This window comes from Dioscorea cayenensis, chromosome 4 (genome assembly GCF_009730915.1).
Source record: "Dioscorea cayenensis subsp. rotundata cultivar TDr96_F1 chromosome 4, TDr96_F1_v2_PseudoChromosome.rev07_lg8_w22 25.fasta, whole genome shotgun sequence".
Classification (NCBI taxonomy): Eukaryota; Viridiplantae; Streptophyta; class Magnoliopsida; order Dioscoreales; family Dioscoreaceae; genus Dioscorea; species Dioscorea cayenensis.
Genome location: NC_052474.1, coordinates 8,375,907 through 8,402,690, shown reverse-complemented (window position 1 = coordinate 8,402,690; position 26,784 = coordinate 8,375,907). Strand labels below are relative to the sequence as shown.

At 34.9% G+C, this 26,784-nt stretch overlaps 4 protein-coding genes across 8 annotated transcripts; 1 reads left to right on the top strand and 3 right to left on the bottom strand.

Moving 5' to 3' along the window:
* Nucleotides 1–3,140: 3,140 nt before the first annotated feature.
* On the bottom strand, nt 3,141–3,823 carry LOC120259154 (50S ribosomal protein L31, chloroplastic). The gene is made up of 2 exons (XM_039266700.1): nt 3,683–3,823; nt 3,141–3,595 (listed from the first exon to the last, which is right to left on the bottom strand). Exons 1-2 carry the CDS (start codon nt 3,749–3,751, stop codon nt 3,260–3,262), a joined length of 405 nt encoding a protein of 134 aa, XP_039122634.1. The 5' UTR covers nt 3,752–3,823; the 3' UTR covers nt 3,141–3,259.
* A 1,600-nt stretch (nt 3,824–5,423) lies between these two features.
* LOC120258654 (zinc finger BED domain-containing protein RICESLEEPER 2-like) lies at nt 5,424–8,196 on the bottom strand. The gene is made up of 5 exons (XM_039266104.1): nt 8,068–8,196; nt 7,498–7,897; nt 6,873–7,307; nt 6,608–6,678; nt 5,424–5,510 (listed from the first exon to the last, which is right to left on the bottom strand). The coding sequence occupies exons 1-5, from the start codon at nt 8,194–8,196 to the stop codon at nt 5,424–5,426; spliced, it is 1,122 nt and encodes a 373-aa protein (XP_039122038.1).
* Nucleotides 8,197–11,307: 3,111 nt separating this feature from the next.
* Nucleotides 11,308–20,375, top strand: LOC120258653 (SNF1-related protein kinase regulatory subunit gamma-1-like). Its single transcript, XM_039266103.1, has 8 exons — nt 11,308–11,481; nt 18,412–18,664; nt 18,770–18,945; nt 19,006–19,095; nt 19,200–19,361; nt 19,443–19,525; nt 19,750–19,938; nt 20,030–20,375. Exons 1-8 carry the CDS (start codon nt 11,308–11,310, stop codon nt 20,373–20,375), a joined length of 1,473 nt encoding a protein of 490 aa, XP_039122037.1.
* LOC120259382 lies at nt 20,227–25,567 on the bottom strand. Of its 5 annotated transcripts, XR_005536098.1 has the most exons (7): nt 25,432–25,567; nt 23,033–24,498; nt 22,530–22,555; nt 21,472–22,275; nt 21,145–21,261; nt 20,652–20,737; nt 20,227–20,362 (listed from the first exon to the last, which is right to left on the bottom strand). XR_005536098.1 is itself a non-coding variant. In XM_039266971.1 (4 exons), exons 2-4 carry the CDS (start codon nt 24,456–24,458, stop codon nt 21,580–21,582), a joined length of 2,148 nt encoding a protein of 715 aa, XP_039122905.1. In that variant the 5' UTR covers nt 24,459–24,498; nt 25,432–25,567; the 3' UTR covers nt 20,952–21,579. The 5 variants fall into 5 exon arrangements, 2 of the variants coding, with proteins under 2 accessions (XP_039122905.1, XP_039122906.1); XR_005536099.1 differs by lacking the exon at nt 21,145–21,261; XR_005536097.1 differs by lacking the exons at nt 20,227–20,362; nt 20,652–20,737 and having other exon boundaries at nt 20,952–21,261.
* Nucleotides 25,568–26,784: the final 1,217 nt, after the last annotated feature.

Below are 26,784 nucleotides of genomic sequence, written 5' to 3'. Positions count from 1 at the left end.
TGAAAATCTAAACAAGTGCCCACTTCACCAGCATCTAAACGAACACTAATACATCATTATTCATGACTATTTATCAATCACTAAGAACTAAATTTTACCATATAATAATTCCTAGCTACCTGTTGAATTCTGTTGTATTTGCAACTCCTACAAAAAAAATCCTACCATCAAAATCAGATATAGCTTGGAATTAATTCATTTTGATTCCAAAAATCCAATTAAAGGCATCAGATCCCACAACCATATAACTATGTTCCTTCAATTAAAAAGCAAATTTGTGAATCCTAACCAAAACAACTTGGCAGGTCTATTCACCCCACTATTGTGACATAATGAATGCCTTGCTTTATCTTATTCTCTTCTTGATTATACTTCTCTAATGCTTCAAGGACTCCTTTATTTCCATCTCTTGTTTACCAACAACCAAAAGCAATGAGAGGTGAAGGAGAAAAAACAAAGGCTAAGTTTGGTGCACATTACTTTTCTAGAAGTCATACTATATATATATCAATATATATATTACACACACACAAATGTAGGTCCCTTGTTAGAGCCTAAAACTGACTTTCTTGCCTGTAAAGCAGACTCAACTAGGTAATCCTGATAACATAGTTGGGGAATCAGGGTCAGTTAAAAGATTCAGATCCACTTTGAGATAAATGTGTGGGACTCCTTGAACACTAGCAACCACTTGGGTTATCTAGTGCTCTTTCTCTCATGGTAGGCCATAGGAGTGGCAAACCAGGACATGACAGGTAAACAATAAACATAGCATAAAATCAACACAGATTTAAACAAATTTGGATTTTGCATTTTGTGTGTGTGGGTGTCCAATGCTATTGATTCGATTAAAACATGAAAATTTTTATTACAATAATCACAATAACAAGTCTAGTCTAACCTGATGATGATTCTTTCGATTTAAATATACTAGTAATGCAGTTTTCACTTGCTCCTTACTAATGAGCAATGAACAATTTGGGCCTTAAAAGTGAGGGTGAAATTTCAAATTAGAAGCACTCAGTTCAAAACTATCTGCATATATCATGAGTCAACCTGCTAATTTATCAGGTAAAATATCTAATAATAATGTCCACCCCGACCTTTGAGATTGATAATATCTTTTTCAAGAGAATGATTATGTGGGGGAAAAAACAAGGATAGATAAGCAGGAATTATATTGGCAATGTATGGAGCTGAATCAGGTTTCATATGCTACACAAAGCTAGAAATGAATTAATGTTTACCTTTGTATCCCAGTTCAGGAGTTTACCTCCCCCTGCCTAATAAAAACAAAAGCATTTAAAGAAGATGCTGTTTGTCTAGCCAAGAGGATGGGCATCTTGCAATTCATGCAGAATGACATAAACATGAAAACAAGCACTATTTGGATCTTTAGATGGAAGAACTGCAAGCAATTTCATTCATTAAAACATGCTCTTCTGATCCATGTTTGTTAACATTGAAAAGGACTTGAATGAATAACTTTCACAAAGACTTCATAAATTGGCAAGATGTAGTTAGTGTTCATGAGACCTAAAATGATAGTTGGGTTCATGACACGGTTCTAGCACACCCATATTAAACCAAATAATTTTTGTAAGCCTAATTGGGATTAGAGAATTCCTTAGGAGAGCTTGCAGAGTGGGAGAAAACAGAGGGCAAATGACAAGACAACAAGAACAGAAAATTATTCCCAGCGCATTCTCTTCTATTTGTGTATCCCTTTTATTTTATTCAATCATCTGACACAACGAAACAAATTTTCCATTTTCACTTCTCTTTCTCTCTATGTTCCCATAATCCAATCACACAAGGAGCTGCAAGCTCAATGCAATTTTCTTTTTCAAGCAATACAGACTACAAAAACAAAGGAAATAAATGGATACGATACAAAATTACAAACGGTATGTTATAAGAGTATGGAGACAATCATACATATGCACACCATCAACATTATTGCTATACAGAAACCAGCAAGTATGAAATGCTCCATCTGTTGAGCATATCACTCTAGTTAAGTTGATTCGATGAAAAGAACATCAAGCCTGATTCATGTTCACGCCAAACTAAATTGCTAATTGAATCAAATGCATCATAAAATTGCACAGACAAACTCAAATATACAGGTCTGTAACCAAAGTTGCACGCACAGAATGTATGTCCAAACTCAAAGACATATTAATGTATTAGTGTGTAACCAAGTCAGAGTTAGCTCTTGAGTTCCAATTGATATAAAATCAATGACAGTAAATGGGATCTGCATACATACAATGTCAAAATACTCGATTATTTATTTTATTTGTAAATAAGACAGCATGATACACACTTTCAGCAAATATTAGGTCGGAAACCTTCACAAATCCTGATGTGGAAGTGTGGAACACATAACTGATGAACCATACAAAGTCCTATTAAAAGAACGAAACCCTCAGTACTTGCAAAGTTCTTTGCAGCTTATGGCCCTGTAATGATTAATGCATCACCTGAAAGACACCTCCATTTGGGTTGTATACATTTCATGTCATTAGGAGTATTTGGGGAAAGTTGTTAAAGTGTGTGATCAGCACAACATTATCAGCTCTTTCATATCACACACCTTTCCAAGTAGCCATCTTAAAGAGGTCACACATCTATTGGGATTCAGTTTCATCAAGGGTTAAAAACTAAATATCATCAAATTGAAAAAAAAATTACTACTGTATGAAATCCTCTCTTAGGCAACTAAATTTTAGTGCAAACATAATGAACCATACAAACTCTTTCAGTTCATTAAAATTAAACAGTCAAAGCTAGTTAATCCTCTAGTTTCCTAACTCCTACAAAATTGAAATTTATTACAAAAGACTTAAAGAGTCTAAAGATCTCCATCATACTCTACACACTGTTCTTTCAAAATCTACTCAATCCTCTAGTTACAAACTCTTAGAGAATTAAAATTAGTATAAAAACAATGAACCAATAGAATTCAGAAACCCATTTATACTCTGCCTTCTACCAATGCATTCATATCAAGATGTGTCATGTGCTTCACATATTTGTTTTTTTCTTCTAGACTTATCATCATCAGTTCATCAAAGAAAAAACCCTAGAACTTCCAAAACAACAAAGGGATTCAAGGACAACATTTCAACACAGGATGATGAAATATATCAACTTTTCAATGCAAAAATCTTGTACAGAGTAAGCTCAGTTATATAAAAGAAAAGAAGGATTTAAGAACAACGAGAATTAGAAAACAGGATGGAAAAAGAGCCATCTATTTCTTGCCTTTGCCCTTACCCGGCGCGGCCTTCTTCTTGGTGGGCAGCACGATCTCGCCATGCTTGAGAACAGGAATCTTCAGGAGATCGGGGGACATGTCTCCATACTTCTTGCGGAACTTCTCAACCTGATCAGCGTCGATCAGCAAGGCGGATCGGTTACCGAGATAAAACGGGTGGTTGCCTGACCACACGTCGACGGTGTACTCCTTCTGCGTGCCTCCGGTGGTCATCACCAGCTCGCCATTGCAGTACACCTTGGCGTCCTCATGGAACTCGGGGTGGATACCGCCCTTTTTCCGGCACTCCACCATCACTGATTTAGGTTTCACCTGCACCAATCGAAGCAATCGTCAGTGAAATCCTTGCTCCATTTGCGAGAAATCAGAGGTATGTGATCACGATCGAAGAGTTCTCACCTCCATACGATGGGATTTGGGGGAAGCTTTCAGGGACGGGAGGAATGGAGTTGTTAGGGTTAGCGCCATTGATGGTACTCGCTCTCTCTCGCGCGCGCTCGCGCTTTGTTTTCAGCGGTGGAGGTTCGAGGGAGAGAAGATGAGGCGGTTTTGGACTGATTTAATTACCAAAATACCCTTGCGCCCTATAGAGTTGCTACAAACCGGCCCATATAGCCGAACTCAACGCAAAGATATGACATTCTTTCTGATATAACCCTCAATAATAAAAATTATGGAGTATTTTCTTTTTATTTGTCTATTTTAACTAAATAATATGAATTAAGAAAAATTTGTTAAAGTTAGTTGGTATAAAATCATATAAATTAAGAAAAATTGGTTAAAATTAGTTGGTAATTTATATAAAATCTATATTAACTTTATAATATTACCTTTATTTAAAATATGTTTTGAAAAAAAAATGTATAGTTGAATATAATTTATTGAAAGTTGTAAAAGTACATGTAAAAGTTAAATTTTTTAAAAAATATTTAATGTTTCATATATATATATATTTTTTTTGACAATATCAACAAGCAACAAAGCAAAAAACAAGCGGGTTCTAGAGGGTAGAACGAGAAGTCTCACACAAAACTCTCGTAGGGGACCCTAAAGAAATTGAATTATAATATGAGAGGCTCAAACTTGAGACATCTTAATCACAACCACATGTAGTTTTTTGTTTCACAAATTTTCTAAACATGAAAACATAAAACACCATAGAATGGGACAAGTAAAATAAAAAAAGGACCAGAGTATTTACTATTGTTCCATTTCAACAACTGTTTTCAGCCGCCACCTGTTTCCCTAGTTTTTTGCGCCATTCGTTTCACTCATCATGCAATAGACGATCTCCACGTCACCTTCTCTATTCTGCCACATGACTAGACCACCAATTCTTCCCAATGTTTTGAAACCCAAATCGGACTGGTCAGTTGGATCAATAGAACCGGAAACCGACCAGCAGTCCGGTCCTTTTCTATATAAATCATTGACTGGATGTTGACCCGGTCAAACTCGGTCAAACCCGCCAAACCGGCCGGTTTGATAGGAACCGGGTTAACCCCGGTTATTATTATTTTTTTTTAAATTTTTAATTTTTAAGCCTGGAGAGAAGAAGCGCGGGACAAAGACGAGCGTAGATCGGCAGTATGAGATGATTGAGAAAATGGTGATGAAGCGAAGGAGAGGAGTGTGTGTTTGGAGATGGAGCGTTTGGCCGAGGTTGCGCCGACACAGTCCGAGCATGTGGTCAAGAGATGGTGGTCGACGAGCTTGTACTGGGGAACCATGGTGTTAAATTTGGTGTTCCGGTGAGGAGTAGGTTACAGTTTGCGGTATAAAAAGAACTAGTTGAAGATTGGGAAAGAAAGGGTTTAGGTCTTCACGAGTAGATGGTTGTCTTGATATTAACATTTGGCACGGATTTTGAGATGGATTGACGGTGGATATATATTAGTGATTGAAGGATGAGCAGTTGATCTTTTAATGAGATTGGTTGGAATTTTGATTATTTATTTTTTTAATTATTTTGATTTTCACTTTTTCAGGAAAGCATGTATAGTTTGAACACGATGACCTAGGAAGGATGTGGTGGATTTGAATTAGCCTTGAAATATATTAGAGTTTGGATAATTGATACTTGTATATATATATATATATATATTACGTCATCCGGTTCGACCAAACTGGTTTATTCGATTCAATTGATTGACCCATAACCAGGTTGCTTGATTGGTTCACTTTCCGGTCCGGTTCTGAAAACATTGGTTCTTCCTCTAATCTCAACCTGATAAACAGTAACACAGAAACTCAGCAATCTTTTAGTATTGGTTTTTCATACTAGATTTAATCAAAGAGAAGTTTAATCAGAAAGAGAGCAATGGATTTGAAGCAGGTGGAGAAGGAGGCCATGGAAGTAGGGGTGTAATCGATCGAGTTCGAGCCGAGTAATAGCGAGCTCGAGCTCGAGCTCGACTGAAAATTCGATACTCGATACTCGGCTCGAACTCGACCGAGTATACATAACCAAGCTCGAGCTCGGCTCGATACACTATTCGAGCTACTCGAGCTCGATCGATTAAGCTCGGAAATGTTGAAAATGATCATAAACAATTATACTCGAGCTCGAAAATTTTTTCCATTGATTTTCATAAAAAAAAAATCAATTTTTTTCATCCATTCTAAAATGACTACATTCAAAAAAATTTTAAAGGCAACAAACACAATTCAAACTTAACCAAATACAAGAACTAGAATAATAACATTCTATAATTTTTCAAAGACAAACAAATACATTCATATTTGATGAAATGCAACATCAACTAAAACAACAACATTCCAAAATATTTTGAAAAAAAAACAAATAGAACTCATACTTAAATAAAAAACATTAAAAATAGTCCAAATAAGTCCATAATTATAAAACAAGTAAGTCCATAGTTAATAAGTCCAAGTAAAACAAATAGAAAATAAACAAGTGCTAATACAATTCATTGACAACAAACAAATAAGTTCATAGATAATAAGAAAACAATCAATCCACCATCAACATCCATTATCTCAAAAATATATGTTCTTGAAAGTAAGGGTTTGGCCCAATGTTTCCATCAAACCTATACAAAATTACAAATGAGAAATTAGAAAACAAATCATTTTAATCATTGATAGTAAGGATGAATAAACTTAAATGTTACTTACATGCAAACATAATTCTTCATACCATTTTAAACTTGAGCTTCAAGGTATGTCAAGTGAAATCTCAATTGGTTTCTTCTCCTTCTAATATATACAAAGTGAACAAAGAATAGTCAAAAATTACATTAAAACAAGAAAAACCATGAAAAATAAAAAAATATATTAAAGCAAGAACAATTATAAACTCACTTTGTTTTTCTTCTTCACTCCATGAAGATTTCGACACCAATCTCCTCCACAAAGCAATGATTGCACTGTCTCTGGAGCCAATGAAGAACGATAAGTATCAATCACTCACCACCGCACCTGAAAGTAGCCTCTCGAGCCACTCGTAGTAATAGGAATAGCAAGTATGTCACGAGCCATTCTAGATAAGATGGGATATTTTAAAAGTACTTCCTTCCACCATTCTAAGGCATTAAATTGATCAGATTTCCTTCAAAAATGAAACAACCTTCAGCTAAGTATGCATCCAAATCTGACTGTTGTGGAGAGGCTTTTTCAATAGATTTCACATAACTTGAAAATTCGGACCAACCTGACGAGCCTTTGCCACTAGTACCAACATCATCATTATTATGCATTGGAGTTTCACCACTATGCTCATTGCCATGTTGATATTCACAAACATATTCTTCATAAATCTCATGTAGAGCTTCTCGAACTTTAGCAATATTTTCTCTTGCTTCTCTATCGGAATACATCCTTGCAAAAGTGAAATCAACAACCCTCATTTTGCATCTTGGATCCAAGACGGCGGCCACGGACATGAGCAAATTGCATTCCCCCCAATATTTATCAAATTTAGCCTTCATTTTGCCAATCATTGCTCGAATAAAGTCATTTTCATCATTCGCCCTTTTGTCTAGCAACATTTTCACCCGATAGACTTCATTGAGAAACAAATTAGAAGTTGGATAATCACTACGGAAATAATTTTTTTGTGATGGCATTGAACACTTCTAAAATCTCACATATTTTTCTCCACCTTTTTCCCAATCTTGGGGGCATGGGCAACAATGATAAAGGATTTCCCGATCTTTGAACATTGGAAAAAAACATCTTTAAATTTCATTTACAAATCGATAGCATTTCAAATGTTGAATTCCAACGTGTCTTGCAATCAAGAATAAGTTTTCTCTCCAACAATTGTAGTTGTTGCACAATATCAGAAAATGACTTCAATCTTGCTTCACTTTGATTAATAAACTTCACACTTTCATGAATATCTTCAATTATTTCTTCAATTTCAGAAATACCATCTTGCACCATGAGATTAAGAATGTGTGCACAACAACGAACATGAAATAACTTTCCTCCACAAAGCAACCTTTTAGTTCTTGAAAATGTGTCTTTAAGAATCCTGATTGCCACATCATTGCTTGAAGCATTATCAACAGAGATAGTAAAAACCTTGTTCTCAATTCCCCACGGCGAGGAGGTGGAAGGCGAACAAAATTGATAACACGCTTTTGCAATCTCCAATTATGATCAATAAAATGAGCTGTTAAGACCATATACTCGATCTTTTGATTGCTAGACTTCCATAAATCCGTTGTCAAGCTTATCTTGCTAATATTCTTGAGCAATGTTTTCAATTTTTTTTTTTCGGCTTCATAAACTTGCATACAATCTTTCTTGATAGTAACCCGCGACACTTTTTCCCATTCAGGCATTCCACATCTTTGCATCATATTAAAACCTTCCTCTTCCATTACTGAAAAAGGAAGCTCATGCATCAATATCCAATGTGCAGCTGCTTCTCTCATTTTTGCCATGTCAAACTTGCCATTTGTGAGAGTCGGTTGCATTTCAACATCCCCATTACCTCCTTGTATAGGTTGGAAAGAAATTTTTTGTTGTTGATTTTGATAAATTTTTCTCTTCATGCAAGTTGACAAGTGCCTTTTAAATTGAGTTGTACTCTTGCTAGCATTTATAGCCAACTTCCTCTTGCAATGAATACATTCTCCTTTTTAGAACCATCAGGAAGATCAATTTCTTTAAACTCCAACCATACACTTGAAGTCTTGGCCCTTTTTTTCTCATTACCTTCCTCTTCTCCCCCCTCACCAAGGTCAACAACATCACAACCCTTTTCAATTGGATCATTACTTTTATTTGCATTCCCATCATCACCATCAAAACTTTTGCTCATTGAAAAATCACCTTCCAACATGGCCCGACTAGTTGATGAATTCGTTCCGGAATGAAATGGTGTAGATGAGAAATTTGGTGTGCTTGATGACATATTGCCTATCACAATAAACAACCAAATAAATAAATAAATCAACCTTTTTGTATTAGACATGTACTACTAAAATAAATCAACCTTTTTGATGACATATTGCCTATCACAATAAACAACCAAATAATAGCATGGTTAAGATGTACGACCTTTTTGTGCAAATCTCCTATTGTATTAGGCAAGCTCAACACCTTTTTGCAAATCTCCACTTGTTTGTGCACATGAAAGCACTACCACAAAGGATGAAAGCACTACCTTAAATTTTTTAAAAAACAAGCAAATGGTTTGAATCAAATAAATGCAAAATAAACAATGAACTAGTGATGACATAAAACCAAAAATACCTTGTTAATTTGTAGTCACTACCTTTATTTAAAAAAAAACAACAAGCAAATGGTTGAATCAAATAAATGCAAAATAAATAAATAAATCATGATCAGGATGACATAAAACAAATAAATGTAAAATAAATCAATAAATAAAAATAATAATCAACAAATTATTAATATATATATAACATAATAATTATTTTAATAAATTTCTATTCTAATACGGTAAGACACTGATAAGTTATCACTGGTACGACACTGATAAGTTATTAATATATATATATATATATTTTAATTATTTTAACAAATTATTAATATATATATAACATAACAATTATTTTAACAATTATTTTAATTATTTTAATACACACACAATGAAGTATTGCCAGTCTCCAATCTTGTTCCTTTGTGTACCAAATACCAATAAGTTATCACATGAGAAGACAAATTTTAATGATCGAGTCATGTTGCTATTCTTTGAAAGTGAAATATTCGAGTAAATACAATAATAATTAACCATAGGTTGAAATGAATCTTGTCTAGTTATATGTTCCTTCAACAAACATACCGTCTCATACACTATGACTGTTTTTCTTTTCTTTAAAATATACTCTAATAAGAAAGAGGTGATAGAAAAACATACCATCACCTTAATACAAGAGTGACAGTGACACCATTTTCCATACCCATATATATCAAAAAGGGGGGAGTATTTTTTTGAAATGTGTGGATGATTTATTCACTTTGTCAAAAATAAATAAATAAATAAAAATATATAAAAATAAAAGATATTTTTAGCTTTTAATTTTTTTAAAATCTGAACAAACTAAATAATATTAAAACTGAAAACTGAATAAATTAAGTCCTGGTGACTAAAATAAAAATAGTTCAATAGAGACCTAATTTTCAAATTTAAAATAATAGTAATAATAAACAATTAGTCTCAATTATTTAAGATTGGTTAATAAGCCCACCTTTTTCACATTGTTCTACCCAGAAGCCAATAATCAGATAAATCAAGTTCAATCATATTCTTTAAAATGTCAATATAATTTTATAAAAAATTCAATCTAAGCAACTCTAAATTATATAAAATTAAATGAAATGAATGCAACAAATGATTATCAATAAACGGTTTTTTTAAAATAAAATAAAAAAAGCTATAAACACCCACTATTTAAGAGAAGTCAGGGATATACACAAACATAAAATTAACACCCAAATATAAAAAATAAAAAAATAAAACAAAAACAAGGGGAGGAAAGAGAAGGCAAAGGATATTATTTGTTTGTTGAAACAGATGATGTGGCTGGCTTCTCAACAAAATTATCTATGTGAAAAACGACGAATATTCAACTAATTCCACCGCCCGGTTTTACAGACTAATATAGAATTTTCAATGCTAAATGTTTGAAGGCAAAGCTCACTGGCAGTGGAAAATATGTCAGCAAGCAGAGCACTCTCAAGACAAAACAGTTGTTTTCCATTTGTAAATTGTTGTGAAGTCAAGGAAAAGTAATGAGCCAAGCTAACCTGAATTACTCAACCAGACGATACTTGACAGTGTGCTTGGCTATGTTCTCGTGTTTTAAGAAGACTTGAAGGAACCTGCATTATAAGATTAAAAACAAAAAATAAGAACTGAAAATTTGAATTATAAATCATGATAGAGAATCAGAGCTTGAAATTTGCTCATGAGTCATGAGTTGGAGTGCATGGCTGTACTATCAAATGAGCAAGTTATGAGTGAGGAAAATAATTATACCTTCACATGATGTGGCATGATTTTAATATCAAAAGGCACATGAAGCCATGCCTCAGGTGGGTACAGCAAGAAGTTGCCCGGCTTACTGGTGTAGACATCGGCGTACTGTTGAATATGATATGAAAATGCTGATTCCTGCCCGGTGTGACATTGCAATGTTTGTTCCACCAAGGTTTCACACATAGAATAAAATTTCATCAAGATAGCCACAATTCACAATCCAAATTTACTTTTCAGTTTCTCCAAATGGATACACACAACACAAAACTACAATCACAATAAGAAGATGATCTTTCTCAACATGGCACCTCATCAAAAGCTTTCATCAGTTGACAATTCAAGTAACAAACAATAAAAACTCCGACTTTTCTCACCCGAATCCATCAGAGGTTCTCAATCTCCATGACGCTCTTGATTTTAGGGGCGTAGAGAGAATAAACCACGGCTTGCCTCTTGGCGATCTCGAGCTGGGACTTCCTCTCCGCGAATGCCGATGAGATCGATGAAGCATCCGCCAGGGCACGAGTCCTGAAGAGGATCACCAGAGATGGCATTGATGGAGATCAAGGATTTCAAATTTTATCGGAGATGCGAAATGGAGACGAAGAACGAGAAAGAGGAACAGAGTAATGGCGCTGGGAATTTGCAAGCTCACTACTTGGTTTGGCACCTCACCGCCGGTCAGTGGCGGTGCCAGGACTCGTTAGAGGGTGGGGCAAAAGTTGATGGGAAAAAAATTTCCAGCCGCCGAATAAACATTCCGACCGGTCAACAAAAAATCTGGCATACAAACATGAAACATAAATACATAAAAAACATATCAAAAGTTAATTGATCCATTCAATAACAAGAAAGTCAAATTAATTCAAAAAAACTTCATTATTATACACAAGTACATGAATAACAACTAAATTTTCCTAACCAATGGAATACTCCAAGCACCGGAACCTTATCTCACCATCTTGTTGTATTGCAAAGAACACCTCTTCCAATGAATGCCACATATCAAATAGTCGGAGTAATGTTTTATAGTGAAAGCCCCAACGAGTAGCACCTGGTCGAGCTAAGCTTATTTCTTGATTTTGACCCTGCCCTTTTGAAATCTCACCACTTTGTAGTTTTATTTTTAGAAGATATTTTATTTTTAAAAGATATTAAAAAAAGAGAGAAAAATATATAATAATGGCATCATCATCTCCACCCATTTCCTCTCCACTGCTTCTCTATCTCTCACTTAGTAAGCAGTGGAGTGGAGTGGAGCAATGGGCTCATCTCCAAGATATCATCTTATTTCCCATTATACCCCCACTTATCAAATAGCCGGAGGGTGTGGCGGATGTCCCTCCTCGCCACACCCCGGCGCCGCCACTGCCGCCGGTGACGGGCTGACGGCGTTTAGGGTTGAAGGATGGGATGAATTAGGCTAGGATGGGGATGATGGGGCGGCTGAGTCACGGGCTCAATTCTCTTTCTCATTCGTAAGAATGAGAGAAAATTTTGTTTTGTTAAAAAATATTAATATTTTAACTTTAAAAAGATATAATGGTAATTATATAATAAATATTATATATATATATATATATATGTCACTACTCGATTAGGCTCGCGAGCACTCGAGCCAAGTATCTAACTACTCGAACTCGGCTCGCTCGACTACTCGAGCTACTCGAACTCGAGCTCGGCTCGACCATGACCGAGTCGAGTTTGAGTTTTCACCGAGTCGAACCCGAGTAGCTTGCGAGTAGAGGTGTATCATTTACACCCCTACATGGAAGAGCCTACTACAATGAATTGCCAAAAGAACAAGAGGTTAATTAGCAACACAAGCATAGAAAGAGATTAAGATCAACATGAACTAAAAAAAGACCCTTCCTCTACTCTCCAGTCCTTTCTCAATCACATTCCTATAAGCTCTTTACTTGGCATCAACAGCCCCACTAGTCTCTCTATTTGCTGAATGTTATGATTTATCATATTCACATACGTGTGTATAATATATAAGGAAAATTTTTCGCTGGGGCGATTGCATATTGTTTACGAATATACTGGAGGATGTTTTATTGTAGGTCTTAGCACCAACATACTTTACTTCCTAGCCATTAGCAAATCAACCAAAATGGAGGTTGAAGCGTTCCTTCTTAATGGTGTAATCTCAGGCTTCTTTGTCCTTTTGCTTTACATGCTTACATGTCCCAGTGATTATTTGAATAAATTTATTTTTGATACCGAAGGTATGTTTTTTTTTTGTTCTTATTTTTTTTTTTGTGAAATATATATTTATTATTATTTTTTTAATTTTAAAGGAAATGAAGCTGGTCACCATGACAACCCGCCATTGCCTCCCCATGGTCAGTGATGTTGTGAAAAAAGTTGAAGAATAGTTGTATCTATTGTTGTTTAATGTTTTGAGTTTATTATTTGTATATGTTGTTGTTTAATGTTTTGAGTTTATTATCTATATCTTTGTTTCATGTTTTGAGTTTACCTATATCCGAATTAAAATAAAATAATATGACCCACACTCAATCAGTATGTACTAACTGACTGACCTACACTGGATCACTTTATACTGATTGATTGATCCACACTAGATCAGTCTGTATTGTGGGGGCCCAAGCTATAAGCCCACCACTGATCATATTCAAAGGCATCTTAACAATTTCCAACTAGACTTATCCTAAATTAACTTTATATATATGAAGGTAAAGTTTCTCGCGGAGGGCGACTCCATTAAATTTCTAGCATTTCACGCAAGCATCCCTGATACACATCTCTCTTAATTTAAATTTTTGGTAGTGCAGAAAAGTTTCCAAAATGGTGATAAGCTAATCTGCGATAGGGAGACCAACAACCAGCAGGGCTTATGAGAATTTAACTATCATTTTTATTTCCTAATACGCATCTCTCTAAATTTAAATTTTTGATAGTGCAAAAAAGTTTCCAAAATGGTGATAAGGTCCAGTAACAGAGAACCAACATGGCTGACAACCAGCAGGGTTTATGAGAATTTTACTTTGCCTTTTTTATTTCCTATAAGAAAGGGAGGGCAGTAACGCCAGGCCATATTCATCTCCCTCTCGATCCATCTCCAACCTCATATTCATCCCCCTCTAAATCCATCTCCAACCTTCTTCATCCATGGATGGTGGGCGTAATGGCCAGAGCAAATTTAGCTGGTTAACCGCTTTTAAGATTTTGGCCCAGAGTTTGATCTGGTGCTTATATTTGCGATACATTGCTTTTGAAAATAAATCTCAAGAGGGTCATCATATCATTGGGTGCTTTTTTTTTATCTGTTTCATCCTATATGTTTGTTCGTATTGTCTGGGCCAAACGATTTTTGGGTCCCGACATAGGTAAAATTTTTTTGATGTTCACAATTTCTAACTACAGTTATCTTCACTTATATATATAGTGAATATTCCTTGTTGAGGGCGATTGCATATTGTTTATAGATTTGTTGGAGGATGTTTTATTGTAGCTCTTAGCACCGGCATACTTTACTTCCTAGCCACTAGCAAATCAACTAATTCACTATAAAAAAATTGTTATATAGTGACTGTCAAAAATCCATCACTAAAACCTCTATTTATGATATACTCGACGGCCATGAACCCTATTGCAACAGTAAAATTTTCGTCAAGTTATCCCTCGACGCTATAGGCTTTTATTGACAAAAAAACTATGTCAATATCCTATTAGGATATAGTGACAATATAGAGTTTGTAACTATAACCTATATTGACGGAGACGTCTGTCACTTAATCCTTACTCTTAAATCAATTATAAAAATTTTTTTACTAATGGATAATACCGTCATTACATCAATAGTGATGAAATTTTTAGAAGTTTTTATTGACGGATAATACCGTCAGAATATCTATAGTGATGAAATTTTTAAAAGTTTTACTAACGGATGATGCTTATTATATTTATAATGACGAAAGTTTTCGTCACTATATTTTCATTTTTAGATCAAATTCTAAAGTGATGGATGATGCCATCAGTATATGTATAATGTTGGAGCTTCCATCATTATATCTCTATTTTAAAATAAATTTTTGAAGGTTTTAGTGACGGATATGTTGGTCAGTAAATCTATAAATAAATTGACATCTTTTGACTGATAGATAATATCATCATTATATCTATATAATTTGTGCATATTATATAATTTATAATATTTTTCACCTGGTAATAGATAAAAACAAAAATGATAAATAACAATATTTAAAAATAATTTTATTGATCAAATCAAAAGACACATAACAAAAGTTTTCATAAGTCATGAATTAAAACAAGCACAATAAGAAATGGTATAGATTCATTACAAAATAGTATTGTCTATCCCTTTTATGAACAAATGAAACATAGAGAAATCTGCTAACTAGCATGGACTGAGACCATCTTGGTATTATTGCTCACCATTAACTCCTTGATAGCTTCCTGTACAAGAAAATCATGCATGAGCATATTCAAGAAATCTTACAAACCTTGCAAGAGTGAATGTGTAAAACATAATTATCAAATGCATAGTAGTGTGGTTGTGAGGGCTGATGAAAATCTAACTTTGAACTTGCAACAATGAAAAGGATTCATATTAATTGCATCATGATTAAAACAACAATAAGGAACAGTAGAGAACATAACCCAGTACGAGCAAACACTTACCCTGGTTTTGGTCTCAATTGTTTTCATTGTGCATTATCCAATTCAATTTAGTTTCCATTTCTTTCCATCCTGGTGCCATCTATTACTACAATAGCTGTTGCCAAATAATAATAATAGATAAAGTTTCTCTTTTAGAATATATTTGATGTTTAGTGCTATGAAGTGCTAGATTTGCATTAACAACATGGGTGTTCCAATCATCTTCTAAAATAGTCTTTCATGGAGTTGTTGAGATGGTAGTCAAGATAAGCATAAGATGTGCTTTCACATTAAGATTTGGTTAAATAGTTTTTAAAAATCTTGTATGATCTATGGAATGTTCGCATAGAATGTTTGCTTGATATGCTACATCTAAGCAATGGCTTGCGCACCTTTGTAAACATAATGGAGTCGCCCTCCACAAGTAATTCTACTTGCATATATATAAAGCTCATTTAGTATAAATCTAGTTGGAAATTGTTGAGATGACTTTGAATACGATCAGTGGTGGGCTTATGGCTTGGGCCACCTGCAATACAGACTGGTTTAGTGTGGGTTAGTCAGTCAGTACAGACTTAATAAGATTTTGGGTTAGTCAATCAATACATACTAATCTAGTGTGAGTCATATTATTTTATTTTAATTCGGATATAGGTGTTTTTTTTCATGTATCGTCTTGTATCAGTATTTTTTCATGTGGTGTCCAGGAACGGAGAACCATCATGGCCGACAACCAGGGCATATGAGAATTTTACTTTGTCTTTTTTATTTCTTATAAGAAAGGGAGGGCAGTAACGCCAGGCCGTTCCCTCTTGATCCGTCTCCAACCTTTCTTCGTCCATAGATGGTGGGCGTAATGCAGAAACTTGAGGCCAGAGCAAATTTAGTTGGTTAATCGCTTTTAAGATTTTGACCGGGAGTTTGATCTATTTGGGTGTTTATATTTGTGATGCGTTGCTTTTAGAAATAAATTTCAAAAGGGTCATCATAACATTCGCGACCTTTTTTTTATATATTTGTTTTATTCTATATCATTGTTTATATTGTTTGGGCCAAACATTTGGGCCCGACACATTTTGATGTTCACAATTTCTAACTACAATTATCTTAACTTACTTGTATATATGTACAGGGAATATTCCTCGCGAGGGCAATGGCATATTGTTTACCGATTTGATGGAGGATGTTTTTATCAAGGTTTTCAGACTCGGACCGGCTATCGACCCTGAGAAGGATAGGGGTCAGGGTTGAATCGGGGTCAATAATTTTTATTAAAAATAATATAATTTTTAGTTATATATAATTAAAAAAATTAAATATTGAAGAATAAAAAAATAAAAAAATAAAAAAACATGATTTTTTTAAAAAAATTTAAGTGAGTATTTTTATATAAATAAATATTGAAGTACACCACATTAAAAAAATGTAAAAATACACCCAATAACATAATAATAAACTAATATAAAGATTAATTGAGAAGCATAAAAAAATATTCACAAGGAAATACACAACTAAAAAAATTCATTAAAAAATTAAGATAAAAATATTCCTTTGGTCTCTCCCTTCCTTAGTTTTATAATTTTATATTATAACCCCCAAACATTAATATATTATAAAAATAAAATAAGAATTAAAAAAAAAATTGGTGCAAACCCGGGTTGATGATCCGGCCGAGTCACCGTCACCGGGTTCGATCGTCCGGGTTGCCGGTTCAACCCTCGGTTTTATCAAAATCCGGTTTTATATATTGAACCGGACCGGTTTTAAGGCCGGGTCCGGGTCAACCCGGTCCGACCGCCCGGTCCGGTCCGGTCCTGGTCTGAAAACACTGGTTTTTATTGTAGGTGTTAGCACCAGCATACCGTACTTCCTAGCTACTAGCAAATTAACCAAAAAGGAGATCTTAATGGTGTAATTTCAGGCTTATATGTCTCAATGATTATTTGAAGAAATTTGTTTTTAATACTGAAGTTTTTTTTTGTTTTGTTTTTTTTTTGTTTTTGTTTTTTTGCTTCCAGTTCTTAATTTTTGTTCTATGAAATATATATTTATTATTATTATTTTTAATTTTAAAGGAAATGAAGCTGGTCACCATGATAACTCGCCACCGCCTCCCTATGATCAGTGATATTGCGAAGAAAGTTGAAGAATAACTGTATCTGTTGTTGTTTAATGTTTTGAGTTTATTATCTGCATATGTTACTGTTTATTTTTTTTTCATTTATTATTTGTATCACTTTATTATCAAGGATATGTTGCCATTTAATGTTTTAAGTTTATATGAGTTGGTGTTAGTTTTATTGTTCAGAGTTGTTTTTGGGTAAACGGAACATTTCTTTCTTTAAAATAAAAAGTAAAAATAAATAAAGCCACTTTTTAAAAATAAAAAAATTTAAGGGAAAAAATTTACAAAGTATGTATATACATTAAAAAAACTACGAAAATCGCTGAATCTAATTTATTGGAAGTCGTAAAAGTACATTAATGTAAAGGCTAAAATTTTTATAAAAAAATATTTAATGTTTTATAAATTTTTTTTTGAATAATGTTGATGACAAAACAAAGAACAAGCGAGTCTTTTTTAGAGGGTAGGACAAGAGGTATTTCTTACACAGAACTCCTATAACAGAACTTAAAAAATTAAATTATAATATAAAAAGCTTAAACTCAGGACCTATTAATCACAATTATGAGTAGTTTTTTTTTTTTCACAAATTTCCTTGATAGAAAAGCAAAAACCATAAGAATGAGACAAGTTAAAAAACAAGACTGGAGTATTTACTACTGTTCCATTGCAACAACCGTTTTCCGCCATGTGTTTTTCCCTAGTTTTTCGTGCCATTTGTTTCACTCATCATGCAATAGAAGATCTCCACGTCACCTTTTTTTTCCCACACGTGGTATGTTTATATTCTGCCACGTGGCCAGACCACCAGTTCATCCCCTAATCTCAACCTAATAAACAGTAACGACAGAGAAACGCAACAATCTTTAGTATTAGTTTTTCATTCAAGATTTAATCAAGGAGAAGTTTAATCAGAAAGAGAGCAATGGATTTGAGGCAGGTGGAGAAGGTGGCCATGGAGGAGCCTACTGCAATGGATTGCCGAAAAAGAACAAGAGGTTCATTAGCAACACAAGCATAGAAGGAGATAAAGATCAACATGAACCAAAAAAAGACCCTTCCTCTGCTCTTCAGTCCTTTCTCAATCACATTCCTATAAGCTCTTTACCTGGCATCAACAGCCCCACTGGTCCCTCTCTCTCTCTCTCTCTGTGCTGAATGTCATGATTTATCATATTCACATTTGGAACTTTAGATTTCAATGTCTTGATTAATTATTGGGTGTATTATGTAGACTTGATTCTGGAGATAAAACCAGATGACTATGTACAAGATGTGATCACTTTGTTGTACAATAAGAAGGTTTCTGGTGCTCCAATTGTGGATGATGTGAAGTCTGATCTTGGGAAGTTCTTGGATAGAGACATTGGATTCATTGACTTCTCCAGCATGGTCTTGTGGTCTCTTGAGGTAATTAATCACTTGCTTTCTTGCATAATCTGATCCTAATTTGTGTTAAATTTTTGGTAGGAGTTTGAGAAAGATAAGCTTGCATCAGGAAGCTGTAATTGTGGATTTCTCAAAACATTGGAGCAGAGTCCCCAAATTGGGAAAACAAAGGTGTGTGTATATATATATATATATATATATATGCGATTCAAGAGTGTTCTTTTGAATGTTTAACTACATTGATGATATGATTGTTAAACTAATCTGAAAAATAGATTGGAGAGCTTGCTAAATCTTTCTTATGGGAACCATTTTTTCCGGTTCGCTCCGATGATACTCTTTTTCATGTGCAACTGCTCTTTGCTAAACATCATAGAGTTAGAGTAGCACCAGTTGTTGAATCTTCCAACTCTTGTGTAGTTGGTTTTGTCACTCAGGTAATTTTTTTAGTTTATGCATGCATATATTTGTGTCATATTTTTTCCTATGGAAAATCTAAGAAGTCAGTATTTGCATAGTATGCAGTGGTGGAGTTACTTCTCAAGTCTAGTGGACTAGAATGGTTTGATCAAATATCAGACAAAGCATTATCTGAATTTCGGTATGTAGAGATTATAGAGCATAACTTTTATTTCAGATGTTCATGTTCTTTATATGCGACGGAATTAATTTATGCAGTAAAGTTCATTAGGAACTCTAGTGATTTAGATTGCAATAGAAACTTAATTCATTATCATGCAGAAAAGAAAATAACTTTTGTTTGAAATATAATTGCAGAAAAGCAGATAATTCAGTAAACTAAGTCTCGTCTGTGTTATACCTCAGGTTTGCAAATGCAGGCATTGTTTGTGTGTACGCAGACCAAACACTAGCAGATGCTCTACATGTCCTATGGGAGAAACAACTTGATAGAGCCCCGGTTATCGATCGAAAAGCTGAAAAGCTAATTGGAAACTTGAGATGCAGTGACATTCACCTTCTTCTTGATGATGATAGCTTCTTTGAGAACAGAAAGTAAGTTTAATCCTCACCTTCCTATGCTTTGATTATTGATTAAAGGGATCGATGAATGTAACTTGACTTGGATGATGTGAAATACTTGCAGAAGCTTCACTGTCGGACAATTCATCTCATCATACAGAGAGAAAACTGATCCCCCAACAATGGTAAGAAACTTCAATTTCAGTCCTCCTATTAATGTATGGATAACAAACAAGAAGTCTGACACTCTGAAGCAAGCAATGGAAAATGTTGTTTCATCCAAGAGTGACTGCACCATCCTAATTAAGGATTCAGGCGAACCAGAGGCCGTTGTGACACTTCGAGACATCATCTCACAGTTCTCACCACCATCAATGGATTCAAGAGTGGACGGAGGCGGGTTCTTCAGGTCTGCTCTTGAGCAAGCAAGTTGCCATGTTGAAGATGGAATGGTAGTCTGCGGCAAGTAAATGTTCAAACGACTGATGTCTATTTTGTTCAGTACACTCTCACCAAAGTTTTACATTGTTTACTGCTACTTGTTCTAAGTTTTGGAGAAATTAACATCATTCATCACAACAAATCACTAATATCTTAGAAATGGTCAATTTTGAGAATTCCTTGAAATAATGCATGCAAGTCTGTGTTTGATTAATCCTTCCTGAAATTAAATTGTCTCCCTAGCAAAGGCAAGATGACAAACTATAGTCTAATCCAAATCATGCGTATATAACATACAAACTTACCCTGTAAATTGACAAGAAGAAATTGGAATACAAGCAGTCAAGACCGAAATGCAAGTCATGAGGATTCTTCTTTGAGCAATTCCAACCTAGCAACATATAGAAACGGAAGCCAGAAAATCTTGTGAGCGATAAATCTGACGGAGAGGACACCCTTTAGATTGGTTTCTTAGAGGAAAATTTTGCTGATGTTGTCAAGCTTATTCCACAAATATAACTAACCATCTTCGATGATTAGGTCAAGCGTACAGAGGTAATAAGGATCAAATTTTAACACTGAAAAGAAGACATGCATATACAATATATACATATTGACACCTGATACATTCCATTTCTGCAGGAGCTCATCTAACCAAGGTTCGCTCATGCTTGATGAATATGAAAAGAATCTTTAGCTACAAGCAACCCTTTTTTGGGGTCTAGATAATTGATTTTTATCGAACCAATGCAAACTGTATCTTGATTCTTAAGTGCAAAAGAGATATACAAGAAGTACCTCAGGTCTCCAATGGAACTAGTTTTGAAATGGAACTTGCAAATGCATTATTAGAAACAAAAACCTCCACTGGTGGCTTGGCATATGGCATGTAAATTCTGACTTGCAGCTTGAATTCTGAAATCGAACCCAGTCAATTGAGTTTGGACACAATCGAAATGGATACCTAACAAATTCTTTGAAGAGAACTTGCAGTATTGAAACCACATGTTTCAAGTTTCCAATAAGATGCATGCAATAGTAGCCATATTTTGACTCTAGATTCTCAATCCTAATGTTCAACAAAAGACTTAAGAATGAGAAACCAAATATGAGCATGAGGCGTACCAGTGCAAAATTATTCTATTGACTTGGCAAGAGAGAGAACTTTCAGCTTCATTGTACACTATTCAGCTATTGGCTTTAGAGCTTTCTGAGAACGACCATTTGTTGCAATCAGGGCTGCTCTGTGTTCCAAACAACTGAAGATCCCCTCCGCTGAAATTCACAACGCCGAAAACTACTCACTGATCTCCCCATCAATGCCATTGCTGCAAGGCTTGGTAATTGCTTCACTTTGGTTCTTTCAGGCATAGTATTTGTATCCCCCATTTTGGTATGCACAGGTACTGTTTGGGTCACTTGAGGAGTGGTGGTTTGCTGACTGCTATAACACCATCTCCTAACCCAAGAATTCACTGCCTTTGTATGTTCTTTTGAAGAGCATTCTCCTTTTTCTTTTAAGACTACAGCCTTATCTGACTCATTCTGTTCTTTACTAGAAGGCGACAAATCAGAGCTGGATCCTTTGCAATTCAGTACTCCGTTGTACAGAGGACATCCTTTTCCAGTGCCCAAAGCATCGGCCACTTTGAGTCGCTTGGTACCATGGGCAAAATACTCAGAAGGATCATGCCTGAGACGCTTAACCCACCGGTTGCTTGATTCTAGGCAAAATGAGCTTTCTACAGGTCGAGTGGATTCTAAATTGTCCATTTTTTCAACATGGCATAGGATATGATCTTCATCCATGCTCTCTGTTTTAGAGGTGCTTGATTCTCTTATTTCTGAATCCTTGAGATGTTGGTTTACTCGTGGAAGATCACTCTCCGCATGTCTGACTATTGCTTCCTTCACCAGAGAATATGTTTGCTAGGAGAAGACAGACACGTTAACAGGGAAGAAGATATTTGATATACAAACATGTTCAATTTCTAAAGTGTGAAAAGCTTTTTAGATCAATATGCACAGATCAAGCATATTAGCTCATTGCTTTTTCTTCACATTGTTCTATGGTTGCTTACTACTTCTACGGTGTATGATTCTATGAAGCTTGTTTCCTTTCTGCTCCTTTTATAGTTCTATAAGAATGTATGACAAATTAGGAAGATCAGAATATCATGTACCTTTTGAGGTCTTGAAGAATTTACACCTGCAAAAGATGAATTACAGAAACTCAGGTGAGAAAAATAGAATCTTCTTCAAGAATTCTATCAGCAAACAATAGTACAAGAACAATGCTTTCTGTCTACAGCTTCTTACTGTTTCATATTTTTAAGGTTGAATGCACCTTCACAATCAAAACATACACCTACTCTGTGTAACATCACATAATGCTTGCAATAAAGAACATTCACATAATCAATGAGCAACTGATAGCTTAGCTTTCTTGTGATCTGAGCGACACCTCTAAAATCTAGTATATGTACCCACAGCATAACCCCTAAATATTTAGATCACCCAATTCCTTGAACTGATGCTTAAGTGAAGACTATTATTACTCTAAACTTTTCAATATAAACAGCCAGAGGAAATGAGGATTTGAAGCATATACTGACATTTCAGTTCATTAATAGTTTCATAGCTTTAAATGGATAGAATAATCAACGCCAAAGAAAATAACTGTTACCTGCTGTATGTGCTGGTGATTGTCTTGCATCACTGTGAATCCTTTTGGTTTTGACTGATGACTCAAGCTGATTCTTGACAGTGTTAGGATTAATGCCTGATCGATCTTGATCTTCACTACTGATTGAGTTCTCCAGCAGTTTCAAACTCATCGGTCTTCTTTCATGAGACTGTGACATAGCAGACAGCGCAATAGCTTCAACAGAGGCGGCTTCTTTTGAAGCAGCAGAGTTTATTGGCTCTTGGATTATTTTGCCTCCACCAGACAAGTTGATTCCCATATTCTGTATGAGAGGAAAATACCGGGTGGAATCCGAGAATTTCAGCATTTTATGCTGATTTGGACTCCTAAAATCACTGAATTTGATCAACCCTGGTTCACAGTCAAGACTTGGCGAAACTTTATTGCTATCAGAAAGAATTTCCTTATCACGTTCATGGATGAGTATAGGGAAAGAGATACCATCTTGGTAACAAGTTGTTCGTAATTGCACTGTTTTGTTTTTAAACTGAGATGTACTTCTACCCTCCATTTGGTTGTCGTCTTTCATTTCAGAAGGCAGGCAAGGCGGAAATGGCAAACGCTTGCAACTGTTATATTGATCATACTCCAAAAAGGTGCGGTAAGTTTCCTTGTTAACTATATCACAAGGTGGTCTAGAACTTAACGGGCTTACTTGCTTACTAGTGTACATTGGAGCTGCCATGTTGAGTCTATGGTAATTGAAAACTGGTCCAGAATGATCAACATGATCACTTGGAGAATCCTCTGCCGACTTAGAGGAACTTGTCCCATGATCAGTACTTTCTGCTGTACTCCATATTTGAAAACGATGCTCCTCCGAAGCAAATTTTACTGCATGGGAAGCCAATACAGATTCACAATCCCAAAATTGGGATTCAGCTGTTCTAATAGCCACTGTATCACATTTAGATTTCTTCTTTGAGGACAAGATGTGCTCGATCTTACGGTTGATGTCAAACATAGGAAAGTGATTCCCCTCGAAGTTCATATTTTCTGACCTTGGAAAATGACATGCACTGAACTTTTTCCAATCTGCAGAAGCATCTTCATTATTCCTCAAACTATAAATCTTCTTGTCATCAGCAATTCCCTTCTCCGAGTGGATATCTGAATTTACATATTTCTTTCCAGGTTCAGAACGGCAAACATCTCGATATTCAGTGATCTTGCTTCTCATTACTTCTATGCTTAACATTTTCGCCTCTCTGAACTCTGAATTATTTCCCGTTCCAGGAACAGTGAAGCCTTTTCGAATTTGAGATGTCGAGTTGCTCCTTGATTGCATCCAATGATCCATCCATTGTGAACTGTAAGGATGCTGGCTTCCCTTAATTTTAGCTCTTTTCAATGCAATATTGACATTTCCATCTGCATCATTCTGACCGACGGTATCACTTGACATGCCGATCTTTCAGAGAAGCGAAAGCAATCTTTTCTCACACCTACTGGTATTTGCCAGTAACAATACAACAGCAATGGTAATGCATAAATCCAGTAAATCTTTTCATCATATAATTCCTCAGTAGCTCAATAAATATGCAGATTATAGCATTAGACAATTAAGTTTTCACATGTATAGCTACTGTCAAGAGATATAGAACAATCCTGTAAAACAAGCAATTCTGAAAGAGATAGTGTTGCTCTTATAGATCAAATGTCCAACTTCGTTGGAAATATCTTTCGAACGGTGTTTTTTCTCAGATAAAATGAATAAGAAGGAACATGGAACCTGTGTTTTTTATCCGATAAATGAAAAGGAAGCAACAGGGAACCTATAAACTACAAGGACTTCTCATGTAACCATTTTTCACATAAAAATGATTGAAACTCAAAACTATCAACACCGCCTACTACTCATAATTCATTTCACTCTTCAAATCCAAACACTACTTAGAAAGCAAGATTGAATGAGATGCAGAAATTCATGAAGCCAAAAAGAGGAATCTAATCTTCCTCTCCCTTCTTTCCTACTTTAATTCTTCATCTTTCTCTCTGTTTCTTCACTTGTAACTTCGCAAACAAACTGGTCGAGAATTCAATACACAAAAAGACATCTTCTTTCATCCTAAAAATCAGATTTTTCTTTTTTTTTTTCTTTTCCTTCTTTTCATCGCTGCCCTCATACTTACAAGCAAAAACCTAACCATGTCACCATAATACCTCAAAAGAAAGAGAGACATTACAACCAAACATTTCACATCCAAACAACAAACAACAAATCACAAGCTCAAAACTTTCTTCATCTATTCAAGATCTAACCCAAAAAGACTACAAAATTTTCCTTTTTCATTCCTGAACTAAAATCAATCAAAAAAGAAAAAACCACAACCAAATTGTTCAGAAAAGAAAGGAGAAAAAGAAGAGAACAAGCTCACCTCCAAGACAAAAGAGCGATGAAGGATCCAGCTCCAGAAGAAGAACCTCCACAAAGTAATTCTTTGAATGACATTGAACTGCTGGTTTGTCAGACATTTATATTTCTCCGAGGAGGACATTGAGCTTGTCGACGAGGCCATTCTCAGACCAGATATTTTTCCCCCTTTTTTTAATTTCTTAATTTAATATTTTCCATTTTGCAAAAAACCCCCAAATATTTTTTATATTTATATCTATAAAATAAGGTCGAATTAGAGCTACTAGCTTTCAATAATATATCTAAATCAATCAAGTTCGCATGAAAATAATGCTTGAGTTTAACTACTAAACAACCCATATTTAGTGGTATTTGGTTTTATTGTAAAAAATAAAAGTGCGATAATAAAAAAATCTTGAATTTAAGATTTATTAAAATAATAATGATCAAGATTATTAGTTATGGGTATGAGTTCATAACTCAAACCTCTAGTCCCCAATTGAGAGTGCACAACTTAGATGATTAATTCCTTATATATATAGTTAGTGATGGTCACTTTCGAAAAAAATAAAAAAAGTTTATTTGTTTTATAAAAAAATATTATTTAAAGACAGGGACTAATTTGAAAATAAAAAAGAACAATTAAATAAAACGAAAAAGCGCCGCATGTGCGCCACGTAACCGTGTTGGTTTATTATTGTAATAATTTTATGGTTTTGGAGCCTCGGAGTAGTGAAAAAATATCGACGCTTTAGGGTCGGCGTCTTCGCGGTGAGGTTACCGGGGCCGGGGCAAGTTGAAGGAAAGATATCCACTGGATGTGCGCCTTCGCTTGTTAAGGATGGTGATAGCTCGGCAGCAGGTTCATAGGTGGCTGTCTGATGACGTGGCAGGACATAGCTCCACCAGACATTTATTATCCTCGGATTGATTTTTTTAATTAATTTTATTTTTATTTTAAAAAAATCGAAATTGATGTTCTGGAAGTAATCAAGACAGCAGAGATTGATGGAGATGGGTTTTTTTTGTTTTTTTGTTTTATTTCGTATTTTTTTAATTAAAAATTAGGGAGAAAAATTACGTGATGAAGTACTGAGGTTGATGGTTTGGTTCCCTCAAAATTCCCTCCGTAGAGGGTAACATTTATTTATTTATTTATCTTGTTGCATTTAATGTTCTTAAGGTTTCAGAATATTATATTAAATATAATAATTTAAACGCAGTGAACATTAAAAAGAATTGATTCTATCAAAAACACTGTAATGGAAGGTTTTAAAAGAAAGAACCAAATTGGAGGACTCCATAAGGTACATACCACTAATCATGGGGAACTGCCATCAATACTGGACTTGGTCAAAGCACCTTAACTCCTCTT